Source organism: Musca autumnalis, unplaced genomic scaffold (genome assembly GCF_047663935.1).
Source record: "Musca autumnalis isolate F117 unplaced genomic scaffold, ASM4766393v1 scaffold_1, whole genome shotgun sequence".
NCBI lineage: Eukaryota > Metazoa > Arthropoda > Insecta > Diptera > Muscidae > Musca > Musca autumnalis.
In genome coordinates this window covers 295,127,176-295,149,246 of record NW_027411644.1, presented here as the reverse complement: position 1 = coordinate 295,149,246, position 22,071 = coordinate 295,127,176, and the positions used below count along the sequence as shown (strand labels likewise).

Genomic DNA, 22,071 nt, shown 5'->3' with positions numbered 1-22,071 from the left:
AGAGAAAGAAAGCAATCCAGGACAATAACAACTCATACTACATTACTGTATTACAGTGCCACAGGACAACTTACCCTTCTTTAAAAATCGATATTCAACGGTGACATTCAAATTCCAATTATCGATTTTCTGTTGCAATGCCGCCTTGGCCTCTTTGCCGGCTGCTGCTGCTGATGTTGGGGATGTCGTTGACAAAGGTGGTCGTAATGGAGGCGGCAGTGGTTTATTGCTAAAGCGTAAACGCAAAGCAAACACTTTGCCTGAACTATAAATAAATTGATGAGATGATAAATCATGCGAATTCATGAGGGTCGTGGTAGAAATGTTGCCAAACGATGTCACATTGGGAAGGTGGCCAATATTAGATTCTATTCTAGGTGGTGGACTGGACATTGTAGTTTGTAAAGACGTTGCTGTGTTGTTGGTGGGGGTAATGTTAGTGGACATGGTTGGCTCATGAGAGGAGGCATTGCTGGCAGTGGTTAGTGAGGTGCTGCTATAATTGCAGATTATGTACTCAGGCTGTGTGGTATTCTCAACAACTGCTTCACGTAAATATGGAAAAATTTCAATGTAATCCAAACAGCTGCAAAGAAATATCAAAATGAAATGTCGCAAAATGTAGAACAAACGGAAACGGAAGCTATAAAAAATCAAGATCCCATTTATTTTTTTTATTGAAAAGTCATATTTAACAAATCATTGTGGTTAAAAGTATTTATTGTTTGTTTTTATTTGTAAATATTACGTAATACATAGAAAACACATTTGATTTAATTATTTCCATTTTCTGCCACTTCTTTACGTTTCCTAACACCACATAACAAATGACAAAATCCAATATAGTCTATCATGGGCGGATCTTCTAAATTTTTAGGTTTAGCCAAGGGAGCATGTTTGAGTGCAGCTTTAGCCTCTGCATCGGATAATCGATCTCCATAACTGGTCAATTCTTCAAACATTCTGTTAAAAGTGCGTTCGGTTTAGTTTCTTCCAGTGTGGGTGAGCTTTTGAGAAACTTACCTCTTTTCTTCAATTTTACCAGTTCCATATAAATCCCATTTACTCCAAGCTTCGAGTAGAACATCTTCGGGATCCAACTCAACTGTGCGAAAACTCATCAATTCCACAAAGGCATTCACATCTAAGGGATCTTTGGCCTGAAAATAATACAAAATTGATTTAAACGTCAACTAGTTGACAGTATTATATGGGTAATGTCCTGCGCAATAATAAGGTAGTTTTACTAGTATTACTACTTTTCATCGAAAGTGAAGGAAAGAAAATAAACGTTTTGATTACAGAATCAGTCCTTAGTATGGCTTCCTTTCCGGAAAACAATTGGGTTATAACAAGTAAAAAAGTATCAGTCGGCTTGGCCGACAGAGATATACCCTCAGCCTGTGTATATTGAAAAAATGTTTTCCCAAAAAACGTATGTATTTAGAGGGTTTTAAAAATGTTGGGCGTATGAAACGACAAAAATTTTGATTAGGACTGAAGAGCAAAAGTTTTGCGGAGGAAATACTTAAAGGAATGGATCTACATTGACCATAATGGAAGTGGATCTCCAGCCACTACATATGGTGCCAAGGGGGTCCAAGGGGGTGTGGATTTGCCCTGAAAAAACTTTTACCTTCGTAATTGAGGCAGCGAATGCAAGTTGCTTCAACAAAAATTAAAGTGATTCGATAGCTGGTCTTAAAGTGAATTTATCCGAAATTTTGTTTGGGAGGTACTGGATGAAGTGGACAAATATAGTCCATATTTGAACCTGATCTATATCTGGTAGATATATTAGGATGTGTAAAGTATGGACCAATTCAGCCCCTCCCTTCAAAAGTTACGGTACGAACAATTTTTCCGAACATTTTTGAAATTTTGTGGGGGAGGTACCCGAAGGAGCGGACCGATATGGCTTATCTTCGAACATAAACTACGTTTGGACAAAATATTACTAAGACCAAATTTTGGACCCAATCGGCAGATCCGTTCGAGGCTTATCTTGAGCTCCACCCACCTCACACGGTGTCATAGGGGTTGCATGAAAGTTGCACTTTCAGGCTATTTTCTCAGGAAGTATGGACTTGCCCCTGATGAAACTTGTACCGTCGTATGGGGCGCAGCGAATACAAGTTGCTAAAACAAAAATCAAAGCGGCTCGAGAGCAGGTCCTAAACTGAATTTATCCGAAATTTTGTGTGGGAGGTACCCGAAAGAGTGTACCGATTGAGTCCATATTGGAACCTCGTCTAAGTCTGGTAGACATTTCACGAGTTGCAAATTATGGACCAAAACGGTTGCTTCCTTCAAGAGTTATCGTACGTACAAAGTTTCCGAACATTTTCGAACTTTTATGGGGGAGGTACCGGAAGGAGTGGAGCGATATAACACATCTTCGAACTTAAACTAAGTTTGGACAAAATATTACGAAAGCCAAATTTTGGACCGAATCGGTTGATCCGTTCGAGAGTTATCGTGCGCTGCAGCCAGCCAGACAGGCAGACAGACAGACGGACGGACATTGCTCAATCGACTCCAAATTATCTGAAACACATTTCGTCCAAACATACTTGGGGTCTAAAACCATTATTTCGAGTGTATATACCCTCGTTAGCATAAATGCTGAGGGTATAAAAACAAGTAAGAATGGCGTTTATTTCGGCCGGCCTGAAATTTTTATATCTTTTACCACGAGTTGTATTGAAGTAAAATAGAACAAGTAAAAAAGTATCAGTCGGCTTTGCCGACAGAGATATACCCTCAGCCTGTGTATATTGAAACAATTTTTTTCCAAAAAACGCATGTATTTAGGGAGTTTTAAAAATTTTGGGCGTTTGAACTGACAAAAATGTTGATTAGGATTTAATATCAAAAGTTTTGCGGAGGAGATACTAAAAAGAATGGATCTCCAGCCACTATATATGGTACCATAGGGGTTTTTTAGAACTTCGGGGATGTTTGCTCAAGAAGTATGAACTTGCCCCTGAAACAACTTTTACCATCGCAATTGAGGCAGCAATGCAAGTTGCTTAAACAAAAATCAAAGTGATTCGAAAGCAGGTCTTAAAGTGAACATGTATCCGAAATTTTGAGTGGGAGGTACCGGATGGAGTGGACAAATATATACCATATTTGAACCTGATCTATATCTGGTAGATATATTAGGATGTGTAAAGTATGGACCAATTCGGCCACTCTCTTCAAGAGTTATCGTACGCCCAATTTTTCCCAACATTTTTGAACTTTTGTGGGGGAGGTACCTGAAGGAGTGGACCGATATGGCTTATCTTCGAACTTAAACTATGTTTGGACAAAATATTACTAAGGCCAAACTTTGGACCGAATCGGCAGACCTGTTCGAGAGTTATTTTGCCCTCCAACCTCCTCACACGGTGTCATAGGGGTTTTTTTTTGCAACTTTCAGGCTATTTTCTCAGGAAGTATGGACTTGCCCCTGATGAAACTTATACCGTCGTATGGAGGGCAGTGAATACAAGTTGCTAAAGCAAAAATCAAAGCGATTTGAGAGATGTTCCTAAACTGAACTTTTCCAAAATTTTGTGTGGGAGGTACCCGACGGAGTTGACCGATTGAGTCCATATTAAAACCTGATCTAAGTCTGGTACACGCTCCACGATGGGCAAAGTATGGACCAAATCGGTTACACCCTTCAAGAGTTATCGTGCGTACAAATTTTCCGAACATTTTCGAAATTTTGTGGGGGGGGGGGAACCGGAAGGAGTGGACCGATATAGCTCATCTTCGAACTTAAACTAAGTTTGGACAAAATATTACGAAAGCCAAAATTTGAAGCGAATCGGTTCATCCCTTCGAGAGTTATCGTGCGCTCCAGCCAGCCAGACAGACAGACAGACAGACATACAGACGGACGGACATTGCTCAATCGACTCCAAATTGTCTGAAACACATTTCGTCCAAACATACTTGGGGTCTAAAACCATTATTTCGATGAGGCACATTTTGCCCGTATGAAAGTGTATATACCCTTCATAGCCTAAAGGCTGAGGGTATAACAATTAGTTTCCGTTTGTTTATGAGAGAACTAAGCTCTTTCGTCACTTACTGAAAAATATCGCTTTCTTTTAAATAAGATTTAATATTTTTAAATAATTTAATAATCGAATAGTCCTGATGTTTTAGAGGCTAAAATCAATTCTTGTTTAGAAACAACTTTGAATTGGACTAATAACAACTCTTTTACAATTAACCCCTCTAAAACGAAGGCTATTTTGTTTGGCAATAATAATGTTTCCCTGGATGTCTTTTTGGGCCAACATAGGATAGAGTTTGTTGACAGTTATATGTGCTTGGGTATTCATATAGACAGAAACTTGGATTTTGGGTTACATGTTAATCATATATATTCTAAAATATATGGTATTCTGCGTAGAATTTACTCATGTAGCATATATTTTCCGTATTGGGTAAAACTGAGGTTGGCACATGCTCTATTGCTGCCACAAGTCCGTTATGGCCTTGAAATTGTTTCTGGAACTGGGTCTTGTAACATGCTAGGATTACAAAGGCTAGTAAATACCGTAGTTCGTTTCGTTTATAATATTAAAAGACGAGATCATATTTCTGAACATACAAAGCGTTTTTTGGAAATTTCGTTCATGGATTATGTTGATCGTGGTAACATGCTTTTTTTCCACAAGATGGTTAGAAGTGGAATACCAAATTCTCTTCGACAAATGTTTATATTTTTCCGGTCATTCCGAAATCCGCAGATAATAATTCCCTTAATATCTTGTTCAACCTTTGAAAGGTCATTTTTAGTTCGTGTTGCGAGGTGTTGGAACCGGCTTCCAATTGAGTTACGCATATTTTCTCACTCAAACAATGTGTTTCGAAGAAAAATTACTGATTACTTTCTAAACCCTTTGCGTATACGTCAAATAAATCCTCATTAAGAAGGGTAACCCTGCAAAAGGCTATAATATAAACATGGTCTTGGTATATGTATTCTTTTATAATCTTTGCTTTATTTTCCTTGGTGCTTATTTTAAATGTTATTACTGATACGGACTTTTTAACATAAAAAAAACTTTTTTTCTTGATGTTATCATTTTGGTTGGGGAACCAGGAAATTGGAATGTGTTTTGTGAAAGTTTGAATATATTTTGAGAGTGTATTTAAAAATTGGATATCTTTTTGAAGTTGTATATGTTAAGGCATAAATTTGTTATGTAATAATTTTTAATTTTGGCCTAATGAGGCTTAATTATTACGTTATGGAATAAATAAATAAATAAATAAATAAATAAAATACCATTTTAAAGTCACATTTGGACAATGTGCGTACAACGTTCAAAATATGTAAAATTTGGAGGTACCTTCCTTCATATTGGGAATATACCAAAATATGCACTAATATTTATTATTTTCTTCATGGAGCTTTTATACCCAATGAGAATCCGAAATAACAAGTTACAGTCACTACATCGAACGGGAGGGACCGTAGTACCTTCCAATTTTTATGGCATTAAGGTTATGACTTTTTTACGACCTCATAGCCCTGTATCATAGCGTGTAGGGATAGGTAATGGAAAGCAATAATCGATTTTTCGACTTTTCGATTTTGGTCTAAAACTAAAAATGCGATTTTTCGGTCTTGCGATTATTTCAGTTGTTTTAAAACTCGACTTTCGACTTTTTCATAACCGCAGAAAATCGATTATAATCGACTATTCGTCGATTTTCGAGTTTTCTTTTTAAACTGTAAAACCGCCAAGTCAAAATCTATGGGCAATCTCGAAAATCGATCACAAGATAATCGATTATGCGATTTTCCCTCCAGACAAAAGTCGACTACGATTTTTAGATTTTTGACTGCAAAAAGTCGATTAATCGATTAACCGAAAGTCGACTTACCTATCCCTAATAGCGTGATATAAGATTACATAAAATCTTAATTATAAGTTGATTCTGTTGAAAAAATAATTTTAAAATCAGTTTGTATTTTAAAAATTGAATTTATCAAAATTATGTGACATTTTTAAGTCACTGTAAGAAGATATATAAGTGAAAATAATTTTTAGAGCCACATTATATAACCAAACTGACATAACATTTGTTTCTCACTAATTTTCTTTAATTCTGAGAATCATAAAAATCTCGTAAAAGCTTTTTATCAAATATGTCATTTTATTAAAAAAAATTAAAGCTATTTTAGTTATTCGTGCAACAGGAAATAATTTTTGAATTTTTTTTCATTTCATACATTTTACTTAATTGAATTAATTCAGCTATCATGACTTAAGGAGTTTGAATTGAAAAAGTGATATGGAGGGTATAAAAACAAATAACCCGGCGTTTACAAATGCCAGTATTGGCAAGACAATAGCAAAAATACAAACCATTTTTACAAATACATTTATAAATTTTTAAATATGTATAGAGAAAAGTATGAATGTATTGGTTTGTAACTTTGCTATTGTCTTGCCAATACTGTCTGTGTGTAACGCCTAGTGAGGCAACACCGTTTAACTTGCATGCTTGCTGGTAGAAAGCTCTCAATGTTCCGACAATGTGGAAGTACAATGGTAAAGAATAACCGCTGCTTTTAAAAGATGCCCGAACGTGATTTCACGCATATATTCACGCAAAGAACACAGATATAAATCCGAACAGTTTCACGCCACGATTACATGAGCATAATACCCAACAAATTTCGTAGAGGATTTTGTATCTGTGAACAGTGACCGTTAAGCACCGGAATTAATCTTGTCATTTTTCATCGACTTTGGCTAATCAGAAACATTGGCCACATTTCAGTATCAAACGTAATACCGAAATGTGGCCATGTAGATCATAATATTCGACATCTTTCAGTCGGATCCCTGTTTGTGATAAATGGTATTTAACTACTCTCATTGGTGTTGGGACAGACTCCGTTATAATAGAATCCTGCTGTGGCTAGTTAGTCTGCTATGTCCTGGGTTCCTTGTAAGAACTACTCTAGGCAGACGCCCCAACTTAGCGTGTTCTTCTTTACATAGTTTCACTAGCTTTGATGTGACAGTGTTTGATTTTAATGTTAGGAGCACCGCCTGACTGTCGACAAAAAATCCTACTGTGCTTGGTGAGTGCTGCTGTAAAAGTATATTACAAGCTTGCTTTGTGGCCAGTACCTCTGCCTGAAAAGCACTGGAGCTTAGGTAGCTTTAAGAAGGCACCCGAGTCGACTCTACAATTCATCTTAGAACCGAGCTTGTACACCTTGATGTCGTAACCCGTCAGTTGTGATTCATTATTTCGTTCTTTCCTATTTGGAAATTTGACTTCAAGACACTGATGAAGGACTGCAGTAGCATTAGTTGCTATCTCTCTCGGTAGTTTGTGAAGCTTACAGGCATGTCCGTATGCTCTACCTCGCCACATTTAAAGAGCACGTAGCCTTGCAGCATTGCAAGCCGCTATGAAATGTATATCTATTGACAGGAAATGAATCATTATGTTGAAGAGTGTTTCAAAATAGTGTTTGCTGGGCAAAACATTTATTTTTTTTAATGGTCAAAATAAATTTGTTTCACAAAACTTATGGTCGATTTTGACCTGTCCTTTAGCTTGGCTGTCTGGCTGGTTCCTTCGGGTTGAGGCGCACGATAACTCTCGAGCGGATACATCGATTCGGTCCAATATTTAGACTTTGTAATATTTTGTCCAAACTTAGATCAAGTTCGAAGATGGGCAACATCGATGCACTTAACAACAAAAGTAAACAAAAATCGCTAAGATGTTGGCCATGATAACTCCTGAAGATAACCATTTTGGCCCACCCTTTGAACATAGTAATATTTCTACCAGATATACATAGATGAGGTTCGAATATAGACAATATCGGTCCACTCATTCGGGTACCTCCTACACAATGTTTCCAATATTATCGGAAAAGTGCAGTTTAAAACCAACTCTCAAATAGTTTTGATTTTATTGTAACAGCTTGTCCTCGCGGCTCCTATTACGACGGTACAAACCCGAACGTTGTAAAAAACACCAATGAGTAGTGGATGGTGCGCACGGCAACTTTCGAACCGGATACTAAGTTGGTACAAACATTGCCTATAGTAATATTCCTGCGAATCTTAGATATAGTTCAAGATGGTAATCGTTCAACTCATACGGCTAGCGCTCCTTCTAAACTTAAAACAATTTTGTCGCAATGCGCCATGTCCGTACGTCTGTCTGGTTGGCTGGAACGCACGAAAATTTTCGAACTGAACTTTTGACTTTCTTGTAGAATCTAGGGAGAGGGGGGCAGCTGCCCCCCTAGCTATTTCTTGCTACGCCCAAGATCACTTGCAAAGGGAGAAACCCCTTTTTTCGCAAGATTGCAGTTTAAGAACAGGTATCCGATCGTTTTGAAATTTCTCTCCGTATGGTGTAATCGCGGTCTATATTAGAATGGTACAATTTTTTCGGGGGCAATTCAATAATACTCACGGTGCTTTTGAATCAAATTTAAATGGAAGGTGCTTACACCTGGGAAGTTTTTGCGGATTCTGAAACTACAATGTTCATAGATGTGAAAAATCAAAAAAACAAAAAAAAAAATTTGACAGAGCGTTTTTTAAATAAATCGCGCTTCAAGTTGACATTTTTAGGAGTTGTTTAGGTTTTTGCGATTTTGCTTGGAAACCGCAAGTCCTATCAAAATGGGAATAAAGAAAATGTTGTAGCTATCAAAATTCTCTACAAGATTGACCTTAATGATATTTTCGTAGGTTTTACAACTTTTGAGATAAAGAAGATGAAATTGGGACAATTCAAATTCAATTCAATTATGTATCGTCTCCTTATAAAACAATGTCATGACTGCAATTTCCCAAAATGTGCCTCATCGAAATAATGGTTTTAGACCCCAAGTATGTTTGGACGAAATGTGTTTCAGACAATTTGGAGTTAATTTAGCCATGTCCGTCCGTCTGTCTGGCTGGCTGGAGCGCACGATAACTCTCGAACGGATCAACCGATTTGGTCCAAAATTTGGCTTTCGTAATATTTTGTCCCCTCCTTCCGGTACCTCCCCCACAAAAGTTCGGAAATGTTCGGAAAATTTGTGCGCACGATAACTATTGAAGGAATTAACCGATTTCGTCCTTACTTTGCACATGTTCCAACTTGAACTCAATCGGTTCACTCCTTCGGGTACCTCTCACACAAAATTTCGGAGAAGTTCAGTTTAGGACCTGCTTTCGAATCGCTTTGATTTTTGTTTTAGCAACTTGTATTCACTGCCCCCATACGACGGTATAAGTTCCATTTGGGGCAAGTCCATACGTCATGACAAAATAGCCTGAAAGGTACAATAACCCCTATAACACCGTGTGTAGTGATTGGAGCGCAAGGTAACTCTCGAACGGATCTGCCAATTCGGTCCAAAATGTGGCCTTCGTAATATTTTGTGCAAACTTAGTTGTAGTTCGAAGATTAGCCACATCGGTCCACTCCTTCAGGTACCTCCCCCACAAAAGTTCAAAAATGTTCGGAAAAATTGTGCGCACGATAACTGTTGATGGGTGTACCCTATTTGGTCCATACTTTCTTTACACATCCTAATATATCTACTAGATATATATCAGGTTCGAATATGGACTATATTTGTCCACTCCTTCGGGTCCACAAAAAATTTTGGATAAATTCACTTTAAGAGCTGCTCTCGAATCACTTTGATTTTAGTCGAAGCAACATGCATTCGCTGCCTCAATTACGACAGTAAAAGTTTTTTCAGTGGCAAGTCCATACTTCTTGGAAAACAGCCCGAAAGTTGTAAAAAACCCCATTGCCTCATATGTAGTGACTGGAGAGCTCGAACCGAATATTGCGTTCGTCCACACTTTGGATATCGTAATATTTCTTCGAATGTTAGATGAAATTCGAAGGTGGTGCTTATAGGTCCGCTTCTTCCGGTATATCTCCCACAAAATTTTGAAAATGTTCGCTTAAATGGTACGCCCGATATCTCATAGAAGTAGCAACCGATTTGATCCAAACTTTGGATCTCTTAAAATTATCGAAACGAAGTTAATGTTCAAATTTGGGTCCTATCTGTCCAATACTTGGGGTACAACCCACACATATGTTCAACATTTTTGTGTGGTTAATGGTCTGTTCGAAGATCCTTTGGACATTTTTACCTAAGGTTTTCCTGGTGGCCCTATTTACAGCGATATTATGTTTTTCGTTGGCTAATATGGTAAAAAAGGCCTATCTATCGATACCGCCGCAAATTTTTGAGCTTTAATCCTATCCATATTTTTGTCGGTTCATACACCCAAAATTTTAAATTTTACATATTTTTTTCATTTTTGAGAAACAAGTATTTCAATCCACACAGGCTGAGGGTATGTCTCTGTCGGCAAACCCGACTGATACTTTTTTACTTGTTTTGTAATCAAATTCATACGACCAAAAAATGCCACAAAATTCTTAAAAGCCCTATGTATGTCACAAACTGATATATCCTAAAAACTAATTCACCACATCTTTTATATATTTTAACTTTCTTTTCTTTCACTTTTTCTTCAAATCTTAACTCCATTATCTAGGCACATCAATGCAGTACTTACCTCTTTAAGCATTTCCTCCAATAATTCCTCATCATGTTCACAGCCTAAAGCTCCAAACGTAAATCGTAAATCTTCCTTTGATATCAAACCATCACAATCGGTATCAAATAATAGGAATACCTGTAATATTTTCATTTCTTTAAATTCCTTTCCATTTCAAAACCAACCAACACACAGTCATTTACTTCTTTTAGCTCTGCCAGTTTTCGTATATCCAAATCTCGTTCAGCATTAAAATCTTCTGATGACATTTCTTCAGGTGGTCGATAGGGCCCAGTACTAACTGGCAGTTTTAGGGTAGGATTAAATATTTCATGAATGGCTTGCATTGCTTCAGATTCCGTTTCAAGAGGCGGTGGGGCAGATGGTTTCCGAGAGGCGGCCACTTTTTGGCGACGCTATAATTTTTTATAAAAAACATAAATTGAAACTCGTTTGCATATATGTATTTGTATTGGTAGAATGTGTCCTACCTTCTCCAAATCCTCGTAGGAAATTGCATGTTCACTGGTCATTGTTGCAACAACACAATATATTTTTAACACAATCAATTAATTAATTTTTAAATGTTATTATTCTTTGTGTTTTTTAGAGTATAATATTTTTTTTATAATTTTTGACGTTCACAGGATATTTTTAATATCGTACCGATTTCTTATTATTATCCTTTTGAGCTCTCGCAAGACCACTTCCGACCGAGTTCTAAATATTAACTAAATTTTGTCGATTTGTAAATTTTTCTTTTAATTCAGCAAATCGATCAAGCAAGCAATACAATTTATGATTTTTATTTTTGTAAATTTGTTTTTGTGTTTACATCTCTGAAGATGGCATAAATTCTAACGTACATACTTACATATTGATGTAGATAATGGCCACATTTCACCAATGTTGAGTAATATTTCAAAAGATATTGTCAATGCTTCTTGTCAAGATGAGAGTGTTTGAGATGGAAGGTTTATTCAACTCTGACATTTTTTGTCCACACAATTTCTATATGATGTTGTTGTTATTGGCCTACGACGGCTTCCCCCAGAGAATAAACATACACGTCACAGTGCTGTACTCGAATATTTAACGGTAAAGATCCATTCAGTGATATATATTTTTTGCGTATGATAAAAACATTGTATATTGTACGATTGGGGTTCTATTTAATTCAAATTTATTTAAAGTATACCAACGAAGTGTTGAATAGTTTATTTAACTACTTATAAAAATTATAAATATATATTACTAAAAAATAATTCAGGTTTTATTACTTAATGCAAAATATAAAATGCAACATTTTTATCAATACTAAATGAAAGAAGTTCTATATAATTTTTTTACGATAAAGTTTCTATTTAATATTATTTGTAAGTTAACGTATGTTAATCTCAGTTTTGTTGCTTTTCAATTTTATATTTAATAATTGCCGAGTAAAGTGCACATATATTCAGATATTCCCATTCCATTATTTCATCAATCTTCTACAGTACATATACCTCATTCACTTACATTCAAGTAATACCAATTGATATTTTTCCACAGCTGCATTAATCGAATCATTTCCTTACCAAAACTCATCATAAAACATACAGAAAGCCACAGCCACACGGCAGATATGTCAAACCAATCGAATTGAAATGCTTTAATTCTCAAGATTGATTGCTACAGATGAAGTGCAACAAATTTTAGATACTCATTTACGACATGAAATCAAGAAATTTGGAATATTCTGGTCAATGTCTTTATAAATAGTGAAATATATGTATGTCATAATTGTAGGTACATACACACAAATGTACCTAACATTTCGTTTATGTTAAAACTATTTGTATTGAGTGATTAAAATATCTTTTTGCGCCCACTTAATTATAAATAAATGTTTGACAAAACATTTCAATTGAGCATCAGTGACTGTTATTTTTTAAGCAAGTCAATTAATAGATATTGCAACAACTGTTGTGTAAATTTGAAGGTCTGTAGTTAATGTATGATGGTAAAACTATTTTTATACCCTACACCCCTATCCTACATATTTGGGGAGGAAATTATAAACTAAAATCGAATTCCGTCACATTCTCCAAATTTCATCAAAATGTCAGTCCAATTCTGGGTTTGTGCGTAAAATACCTTAAATGGGACAATATGGGAACTATATAAAATATGGGAACTATATAAAATATGGGAACTAAATCAAATCTGAACTGATTCCAATATAATTTGGCAAATTTATTTCTAGATCTAATTTCTTCACATATTTCAATATTCATCAAAATTGGACAAGCATAGTGTGTTTGGTGCATCAAATAAATGAAATATATCGTCTACTTCGTCGGAAAAGGTCGTAAGTCCATTTTCATAACTTTTTCAGGAGGAAGAAAAAACATTCCAACGCTTTCTGTGTTAAAGATTTTATTATGGTGATAAAAGCAGTATTCTTCGTTTATTTATTCCGCTTCAATACCTGTACTTTGTTTGATAAAATTCCTTCGCGTTTGGGAGATAATTGTATGTCTTTGCACTTACGACCTTTTCCTTGTACAGTTTTGTATTTTTGTAGGGACTTACGACCATTTCCTACAATTTACGGATTTTTTCGAAATAAAATATTTATACTTTACACAACAATGTGGAAAGGGTATTATAAGTTTGTTTTGTCCAATATTTGTGCAACATCGCGAAGTATTCGTCGTAACCCCCTCCCCATGCCATTTTTTCATATCTTGACAAAATAAAGCGATCTAGCTATGTGAGTCCGTCCAATCCATTAAAAATTGTAATAAAACTCCAGGGCTCAATTACACTGTGCTACAGTGAAAATTTGCAGAGGTTCTGATGCATATATTCAGTTTTGTGGGAGTCCATGGAAGATGAAAACATTTTTAAAAATTATGGCAAGAAACGGGCTTTCTTGGATTTTCAACTTAAAACGGATATAACTTCTTTTTTCCACAGCGGACTTTTACGGCTTATTTTTTATTTAAAAGGTGAAAATCATGTTTTTCGAACAAGCCATAATTTTTAAAAATGTTTTCATCTTCCATGGACTCCCACAAAACTGAATATATGCATCAGAACCCCTGCAAAAAAATTTTGTCAACTTTTGTAGCACAGTGTTATGGACCGATCGTCACGAAATTTTGTGGAGAGGTCGGGTTCCGACCAGAAGTGACCCCATTAGATGTTGGTTATAATCGTAATGGACCAAACCCACAATTTTTACCCGACGTTGTAGCTGTCCTGTAGATCGCAATAATATTCCGATCGACACGAAATTTTAAGAATGATTTGAGTTTAAGACAGTGAAGAGGCTTGAAATTTAACATGGTGATCAGATAATTATTAGCGGGTTTAATGGACCAAAACTTTTGGGTGAAATATTTAGTATAAACATGATTTACCATATCTTTATTACTTTAAGACAGCTGTACTTACGACCTTTTCTTTGCAAAGTTTTTGTATATTTGCTGCGAATTACGACCTTTTCCTTCAATATGAATTTCATGAAATAAAAAATTTACTGTATATACATACATAGTTTGATTAATTCTCTTTCGAGTTGAGCTGTAAGGCCTTTAGAGATACATTGAAAAATGTATCAATGTATCTCTAAAGGCCTTACAGCTCAACTCGAAAGAGAATTAATTAAATATCACTATGAATGGCATTCGCCTTAATAAGGCAAAAATAAAAAACATACATAGTTTGTTTCAAGTCCTATGGAAGGTCGGCCATTCAGAGTTCTGTTAACAACTTTTGTCAACAAACATAATAGATTTTACATTATTGTGATTTGAGTTTCTTTGTATTTTAAATCAAAATAATGTTTTTGACAACAAACATAGCAATCAGGTGGGCTTAGTGTCCAACTGTATAAACTGTGCTTTGTTTATTAAATTAAGAAAAAAATGCTTATTTGTGTCGTCAGAATGGTAAAAACAAAATAATGGTAAAAAAATTAAGCGGTTACAAATGTAACATTTTAAGAAACTCGGAAGTAATGTATAAGCCTATTCTGATTAACGTACTCTTTTGGCAAATTATCGTAGTGTTTGTTTTAAATATTGTAGATCTTCATATTTCTTAGCAGTTATTTTTCTTCTCTCACTGTATAATAGTTCGGTTGGTTCGAATACTCCAATGCAGTTATTCCATTATGAATTTTTTGAGGTAAAGCCTCAAACTGATCCGAAAAGTTGAGCTTAAAAAACATCCGTTACTTTAGCATCGCCTTTTCCACGACTAGGTCGAACAGTTTTAGAAAATTAAACGTTTTTAATATGTACTTTTAAAAAATGTATGTTTCAAATACATAAATTCGTATGGCTCGGGCTTACGGCGGACTGCTTAGCAACTACCAATATATTGGGATGGGACATCAATATCTTTATTTTTCAAGGCGAGTTCTATTGAGGAGTGGACACCATCTGCTTCCATTTGGGTGTGGCTGATTTCTAGAATTTTTTGTTTAATAATAATATTATGTTTAATTGATACATTAAGCATTGCGTTACTCATAATACAGTTGCGATTTTGGCAACTACAACCATCACTGTAATATATTATTTTTGTTGGATTTTTATTGTCAGGCAGAACTTTTTCCTCAATAAAAAAGTCCATATGCTTGCAAACTCTTCTGCACCACGGTGTGCCTTAACCAAATTTAAATGGAAGGAGCTTACACCTGGGAAGTTTTTGCAGATTCTGATACTAGAATGCTCATAGATGAGAAATATCAAGAAACAAAAAAAAATTGCCGGAGGGATTTTCAAATAAATCGCGATTTAAGTTCACAGTTTTAGGGGTTCTGTAGATTTTCACGATTTTGCTTGGAAACCGCGAGTCCTTTGTAAATGAACCAAAGGAAAATGTGGTAGCTGTGAAAATTCTCCACAAGATTGACCTTTATGATATTTTCGAAGGTTTTACCGTTTTTGAGATATAGAAGTTCAAATTGAGACAATGCACTGACTGTATCGCCTCCTTATAAAACAATATATTGCTCAGTGCGCCTTAACTAACTTTTGATGAAAACCGCTTACACATAGGAAGATTTCGCTGATTCTGAAACAGCAATGTTCATAGATAAGAAAAATAAAAAAATCAGAGAAAATCGCCGTAGGGATTTTTAAATAAATCGCGATCAAAATTCACAATTTTAGGAGTTTTTTAGGTTTTCACGATTTTGCTTGGAAACCGTAAGTCGTATCGAAATGATTCCAAAAAAATGTTGTAGCTGTGAAAATTCTCTACTAGACTGACCTTTAGGTTTTTTTTGTAGGTTTTACCCTTTTTGAGATATAGAGGTTCAGTTCGAATTTTTAGGTTTTCATCTTAAGTCTTCAAGATTTTGCTTGGAAACCGCAAGTCATATCAAAATGGGACTAGGAAAATGTTGAAGCTTTGAAAATTCTCTACAAGATTGGATAATTTATTTTTTCCTAGGTTGTACCATTTTCGAGATATATAAGTTTAATTTGGGAAATTGCACTAATGGCATTGTTTTATAAGGAGGCGATAGAGTCAGTGCATTGTCTCAATTTGAACTTCTATATCTAAATAACGGTAAAACCTACGAAAATATCATAAAGATCAATCTTGTGGAGAATTTTCACAGATACAAAATTCTCTTTGTGCCTATTTACATAGGAATCGCGGTTTCCAAGCAAAATCGTGAAAACTGAAAGAACCCCTAAAAATGTGAACTTTAATCGCGATTTATTTGAAAATCCCTCCGGCGATTTTTTTTGTTTCTTGATATTTCTCATCTAGTATCAGAATCTGCAAAAGCTTCCCAGGTGTAAGCACCTTTCATTTAAAATTAGTTAAGGCGCACCGTGGCACTCAAACCACCTTCCGCCTCATCAAACAATAAGCTTTCTAATTTTTAAGTTGTAAAAAAACTATTTTGTTTATTCAAAATAGTCTGGCTTAATCCCATTGTTGTTGTTTTATTATTTTAAAACCACTAATTGATTAGTGGAAAAGGTTTGGCATTGTTCGCCAAGGGGTAAGGCAGGGAAGGCTAGTTTCGATACACGCTACTGGATATTCTCCACCGAAGTTATTTTTCAATAACTTCTTCAACAAGAAACTTTTTATACCCAAACATCAATCGTCAGCTCGAAGTATAAAGGTGAACAAAGAAAAAACTTCAATGAGAAGTTTTTCTTTGGCAACCTAACACAACTCCGACGGTAGTGTTTGCGAAACAAACCAAACCTTTTTCCACTGTTATGTGTCGTTGAAAAAGTCTTTCCTGCCTTACCCCTTGGCGAACAATGCCAAACCATTTCACTAATAAATTAGTTGTTTTAAAATAATAAAACAACAGCAATGGGATTTAGCCAGACTATTTTGAAAAAAAAAACAAAATGTTCGAGTTGTAAAAAAACTAAATTATGAATTTGTAGCTTTGATCGATAATATAAGCTGCTGACCTGCGATTTTGGAGCCATTAGGACGGCTTGTAGGTCAACAGTGAAAACATGACTTTCTTGTTCCTTATTTTTAAGTTCTTCTTTCTTTTTTGGTGAATGTTATAGGCCGTTTACATATAACCGGGTTAACCCAGTGGGTCTGGGTTTCAAATGTCATTTCCATTGTGTATACTTCAAATAAATCCTCATAAAGAAGGTTAACCCTGCAAAAAACTATAATATAAACGCCGTATTATATTCTTCTTGTTCGAGGTTTCCAACTAAATATCGAGCACAAATTTTACATTGGTCTTTTTTGGGGGTAAACAATGCAAATTTTTTTATTTAAACATCTCATAAAATGTGTTCATGCAAAGTGGTTCAATCTTCCGTTTTGTGCAGAAATCATTAACATACAATTTGTAAAGTTTTCCTTTTGAACCCCATTCAGACAAAAGATATTTTATGCTAGTGAGCGCTCGACAATAGTGTGACTCCATTTTAGACAGGAAATCAAAAAACGAGTTGATACATGCCGACGCTGCATTAGGCATCCATTTTTTGAAACACTTTTGTTTTTCAATGTTCGCGCAATAGAACTACTGCTTGACCATACTGTGGTAGCTCGTTCACCAATGTTCAACGTATTTAAAAATATTTTTTTGCAAACTTGCATATTTTTATTGTTTACTTTTAGAAAATATTGGATACTTCGTCCTCTTCTGGATTTATTATTCTGTTTTCTATTTCTGACCTTTGATGTTGAAACATATTGAATTAATGTTTTTACATGCATCCTTTTTTCCTCCAATGTCATTCTCCACAATCGTTTAAAAATGTATCTTCTATTTTCATCAGAGATCTGCGAACATTTCACGGTGATTCTTTTTTTGCACAAACACCGTTCCTTTAATGTACGTGTTTTTTTTTGCTACATTGTAATCCCAAATAGTGTCCTTTTTTGTCTCCCCTGGTATTTCTGTCTTAACTCCCTGCATCTTTTGTTTTTGTCTACAAACCATGCAGAATCTTCAGCATGAAATCTATTCCTGCGTTTAGGAAGTTCATCATCAGAGCTTTCAGAATCACTGTGAAAACCATAGGGAACTAGACCCATGACACCGTGGTCTAATTCCATTCCAAATTCATACTGCCCGTTGTTAGCAGTAACCATGATGGCTTCATAGTTTAATAACATTCCAATCAATTAACATTTAGAATCATTTAATAAGATAAGCATTACCTTTACCCGTATGTTAGAAGGTATTGCTTTATTGAATTTAGAATACAAACTAATAACGATATGTGAATAACCCCCAGTTTTTGTAAAAATTTGTATTCTTCTCACACGAATTGTCAAATTTTGTAGATCGATTTACTCGCTTTAGCGCAAATGTAGAGCGCTGATTTTTAAATGAGGAAACCCTAACGACATATGGAACGGGTATACGAAAAATTAGATGTGTATGTCATATGGGGGCTGAGCTATGAATGCCTAAATTATTACGAATATAGACGAACGAACAAAAATAAGTTACAAAAACTGGGGGTAAATGTCCATAGAGAAACCACAAATTACCAGCCTACTTGGTTCAGTTAATAAACTTAAGTAAGATATACGAAAGAAAAAACAGTAACAATTATGATTTTTTTTACAATTTTTCCAATATGTTAGGTATTTTAACACACCCCAATTAGTATCAACGAAAAGCCAGAATTCAATCTTTCATTATCAGTTCGCTTATAGGGGAAAATAGATTTCAAATGTAAATGTTCGTTGCAATATAGAAATTATCAGATTTTGGTTCAAAAGTTTGGTCCACTGGCTCCGCCAAATATTATCCGATTATCATCCAAAGGTGTAGGCTAGTTCTCTGCATTGTACCCCAACCATGGATGACATTAAACATTATATCTGAACTATATTAGCTGTAGTATTCTTTTAAAGTATACATTTTCCTGTGGACTTACGATCTTTTCGTACTCAAATTTGTACGTTTTGTGGACTTACGACCTTTTCCGACAAGGGCAAAACATTTAGAAAAACGCGACGTACTACCTTTTTCTTTGTATCATACGACGTGTTTTGACTTGTGCATTCATTCTGTAACAAAAACGCGATTTCCAAAAAAGTGGACTTATCGTTCTAATGATGCCAAGTAGGTTGGTGTACTATTTTTTTACTTGAATTGTAATGGCGAATGTCCAAGCTTTGTTGGGTCGATTTCAACAAAAGTGACATATTATAATTAAGACATTTTGAGCTTTAAATTTATCTCAATTGCGTTACCAATTCGTTATTTCTAATGGGGGTATCTCTATTTCTGTAGGACATATTACAAGGAGACAGCCCGATAGTGAAACTGGATCATCAGACTTTTAAATTGATACAAAATGTGTTGTAATTTATGGTAAAATATCAGAGTCATTGTAAAATGCGCTACGCTATCCGAATTTTAATACTTTTAAATGCTTATTTTAATGGCAAATACCTCAGTTTCTCTTCAAATATAAAATTATTAATTATTTTGGTTCAGTTAGCTTTATGTCAGAGTGGTTCAGTATAAAAGTCAGGGTGGGTGAAAACTTTGGTACAGGTGTAGTTCTGTAGGGTATCACAAAGTCGGCCCCGTCCTGACTATAGCCTTTGCTCACTTTTTATACCCCCCACCATAGGATGGGGGTATATTAAGTTTGTCATTTCGTTTGTAACTACTCGAAATAATCATTGTAGACCCCACAAACTATATATATATTCTTGATCAGCATGCAATTCTACATCGATATAGCCATGTCCGTCCGTATGTGGAAATCACTCTAGCGTCCGAACGGATTGACGTAGGTGAATGAAATTTTGAGAAAATCTATTATATGTACATAGGACTTTTGGTATTGATAGCGGGCTATGTAGGTTCACGCTTTCGTGTAGCCCCCATAAAAAATGACGCATGACGCGTCGTCGTTTTAAAGAATTTTCAAGATATTTGTTCCATTTTACCACCATTTTTTGTGTCTTCATAGGCCAAAAAACATTCCTACCAAAGTTGGTTTATATAGGTCCACTTTTTGGTATAGCCTCCATATAACGCTCCATATAAAGTACGAGTCATTTGAATGAATTAGTCCCATTTGACAACAGAATCGGTTGAAACTTTGTATTTTGTGTTTCCAGAGGCTAAGAAACATTTCTTCCATAAAATGTTGATATAGGTCCACGTTATGATATAGCCCCATAGGACGATATCTCCCGAATTTCGATATCTTGAAGGTTTTGGCCTCATTATCACACCGAGATGGCTGAAATGTGGTATTTAGTCTTCCTTGGGGGTAAAACTTTCCCCCCAGAAATTTGTAGGTATACGTCCGCGCCATCATATAGCACCCATAGAACGGTACCTTCCGATTTCCTGTATTTTGAAGGTTGTGGCCACATTAATCCACCGAAATGGCTGAAATTTGTGGTGGAGGGTATAGCAAGTTCGGCCCGACCTAACTTAACGCTTTTCCTACTTGTTTTTTTTTTAAATATGATATATATACAAAACTACTGAACCGATTTTCCTGAAAATTTCAGAGAATGTACAGGGAGGTGGGCTACCCTATTAGGCCCTATTTTTTTAAAAACGATATTTTCACAAAACTTACGAACGTATCAGTTAGAAAATTAATATGCGAGGTAAGGGTAGTTGAATCTCCGACCCTAAGTATTTATTTGGGGCCTAAAGAACCAACCACGCCAACTTTTGTAAATATGTTATATCTCTGAAACTACTAAGCCGATTTTCCTGAAAATTTCAGAGAATGTACAGGAGTGACCCTTGCTGAAAATAGGATATTTTACACTCCACCATATGGAGGATATAATTAAATTTGTCATTCCGTTTGTAACACATCGAAATATTCGTCGGAAGCCCTATAAAGTACATATATAATTGATCAGCATAGAATTCTATGTCGATTTAACCATGTTTGTCTGTCCGTCTGTCTGTCTGTCTGTTGAAATCAAGATACAGCTCGCAATTTTAAAGATATAGAGTCAATATTTGGTACAGAAGTTTTTATTACTCGCAGGATGGTTGGGATTGAAAATGGGATATATCGGTCCACGTTTTGATATAGCCCCCATAGAACGGTACCTCCCGATTTTCGGTATTTTGAAGGTCTTAGGTTCATTATCACACCGAAATGGCTGAAATTTGGTACTTAGTCCACGTTGGAGTTATAAAACTTCCCCCATAACTTTGTCGGTATCGGTCCATCCCTTCATATAGCCCCATGGAAAGGTACCTCCCTATTTTCCGTATTTTGAAGGTTGTGGCTTCAATATTCCACCAAAATGGATGAAATTTGGTATTTAGTCTTCAATATGATATAAAACTGTTCGCCAGAAATTTGTCAGTGCAGGTCCACGCTTTAATATTGCCCCATTTCCGACTAAAATTCGTCGGTATAGGTCCACGTTTCGATATAGCCCCCTTAGAACGGTACCTTCTGATTTTCGTAATACTGAAGATTGTGACGTCAATATCCCACCGAAATAGCTGAAATTCGTTATTTAGTCTTCCAAAAGTTATAAAATATTCCAGAGCAGTATTATCAGTATAGGTCCACGTCTTCCTATATCCCCATAGAAGCGTATTCTTGATTTTTTTAAGTTTTAGCCACATTCTCTTACCGAAATATAGGAAATTTTATATTTAGTCTTCTTTGAGTCTAAAAACTTTCCGTCAGAAATTTGTCGGTATAGATCGACGTTTTGAAATAGCCCCATAGAACGGTGCCTCACATTGTTTTACCGAAATTGCTGAAATTTAGTATTAAGTCTTCTTCATACAGGAAAGGAAACTAATTATTCCATTTTACATCAATGCAACTTATGGCGGAGGGTATAACAAGTTCGGCCCGGCCGAACTTTACGCCGTTCTTACTTGTTTTTTTTTTTTAATTTCGGCGGAGCGGGGTTTGAAAATTAAGACCTTAAGACCCGACTACGCCCATTTTTTTTTAAATATGTTATATTTCCAAAAATTGCATTCACTCGTGCAACAGCAAATATTTTTTTGAGAATT

General features: G+C 35.5%; 4 protein-coding genes across 10 annotated transcripts in view; 2 read left to right on the top strand and 2 right to left on the bottom strand.

Moving 5' to 3' along the window:
• Positions 1-22,071, top strand: part of LOC141389748 (glutathione S-transferase 1-1-like) — a 178,629-nt gene that overhangs the window by 41,054 nt on the left and 115,504 nt on the right. The gene's annotated exons all lie outside the window — the stretch shown is intronic.
• The window catches only part of LOC141389745 (uncharacterized), a 115,783-nt gene that overhangs the window by 41,033 nt on the left and 52,679 nt on the right, over positions 1-22,071 (top strand). The window lies entirely within an intron of this gene.
• Positions 1-22,071, bottom strand: part of Sol1 — a 458,110-nt gene that overhangs the window by 434,130 nt on the left and 1,909 nt on the right. For 6 of the 7 annotated variants that reach the window (XM_073961717.1, XM_073961712.1, XM_073961714.1 and 3 more), the window contains exon 3: positions 75-586. In XM_073961717.1, coding sequence (XP_073817818.1) covers positions 75-586 — 512 coding nt within the window. The remainder of the gene's footprint in view (positions 1-74; positions 587-22,071) is intronic. The other variant, XM_073961718.1, reaches the window with a different exon arrangement.
• Positions 691-11,321, bottom strand: LOC141389746 (myosin regulatory light chain LC-2, mantle muscle). Its single transcript, XM_073961753.1, has 5 exons — positions 11,069-11,321; positions 10,781-10,993; positions 10,596-10,715; positions 1,024-1,160; positions 691-963 (listed from the first exon to the last, which is right to left on the bottom strand). The coding sequence occupies exons 1-5, from the start codon at positions 11,108-11,110 to the stop codon at positions 774-776; spliced, it is 702 nt and encodes a 233-aa protein (XP_073817854.1). The 5' UTR covers positions 11,111-11,321; the 3' UTR covers positions 691-773.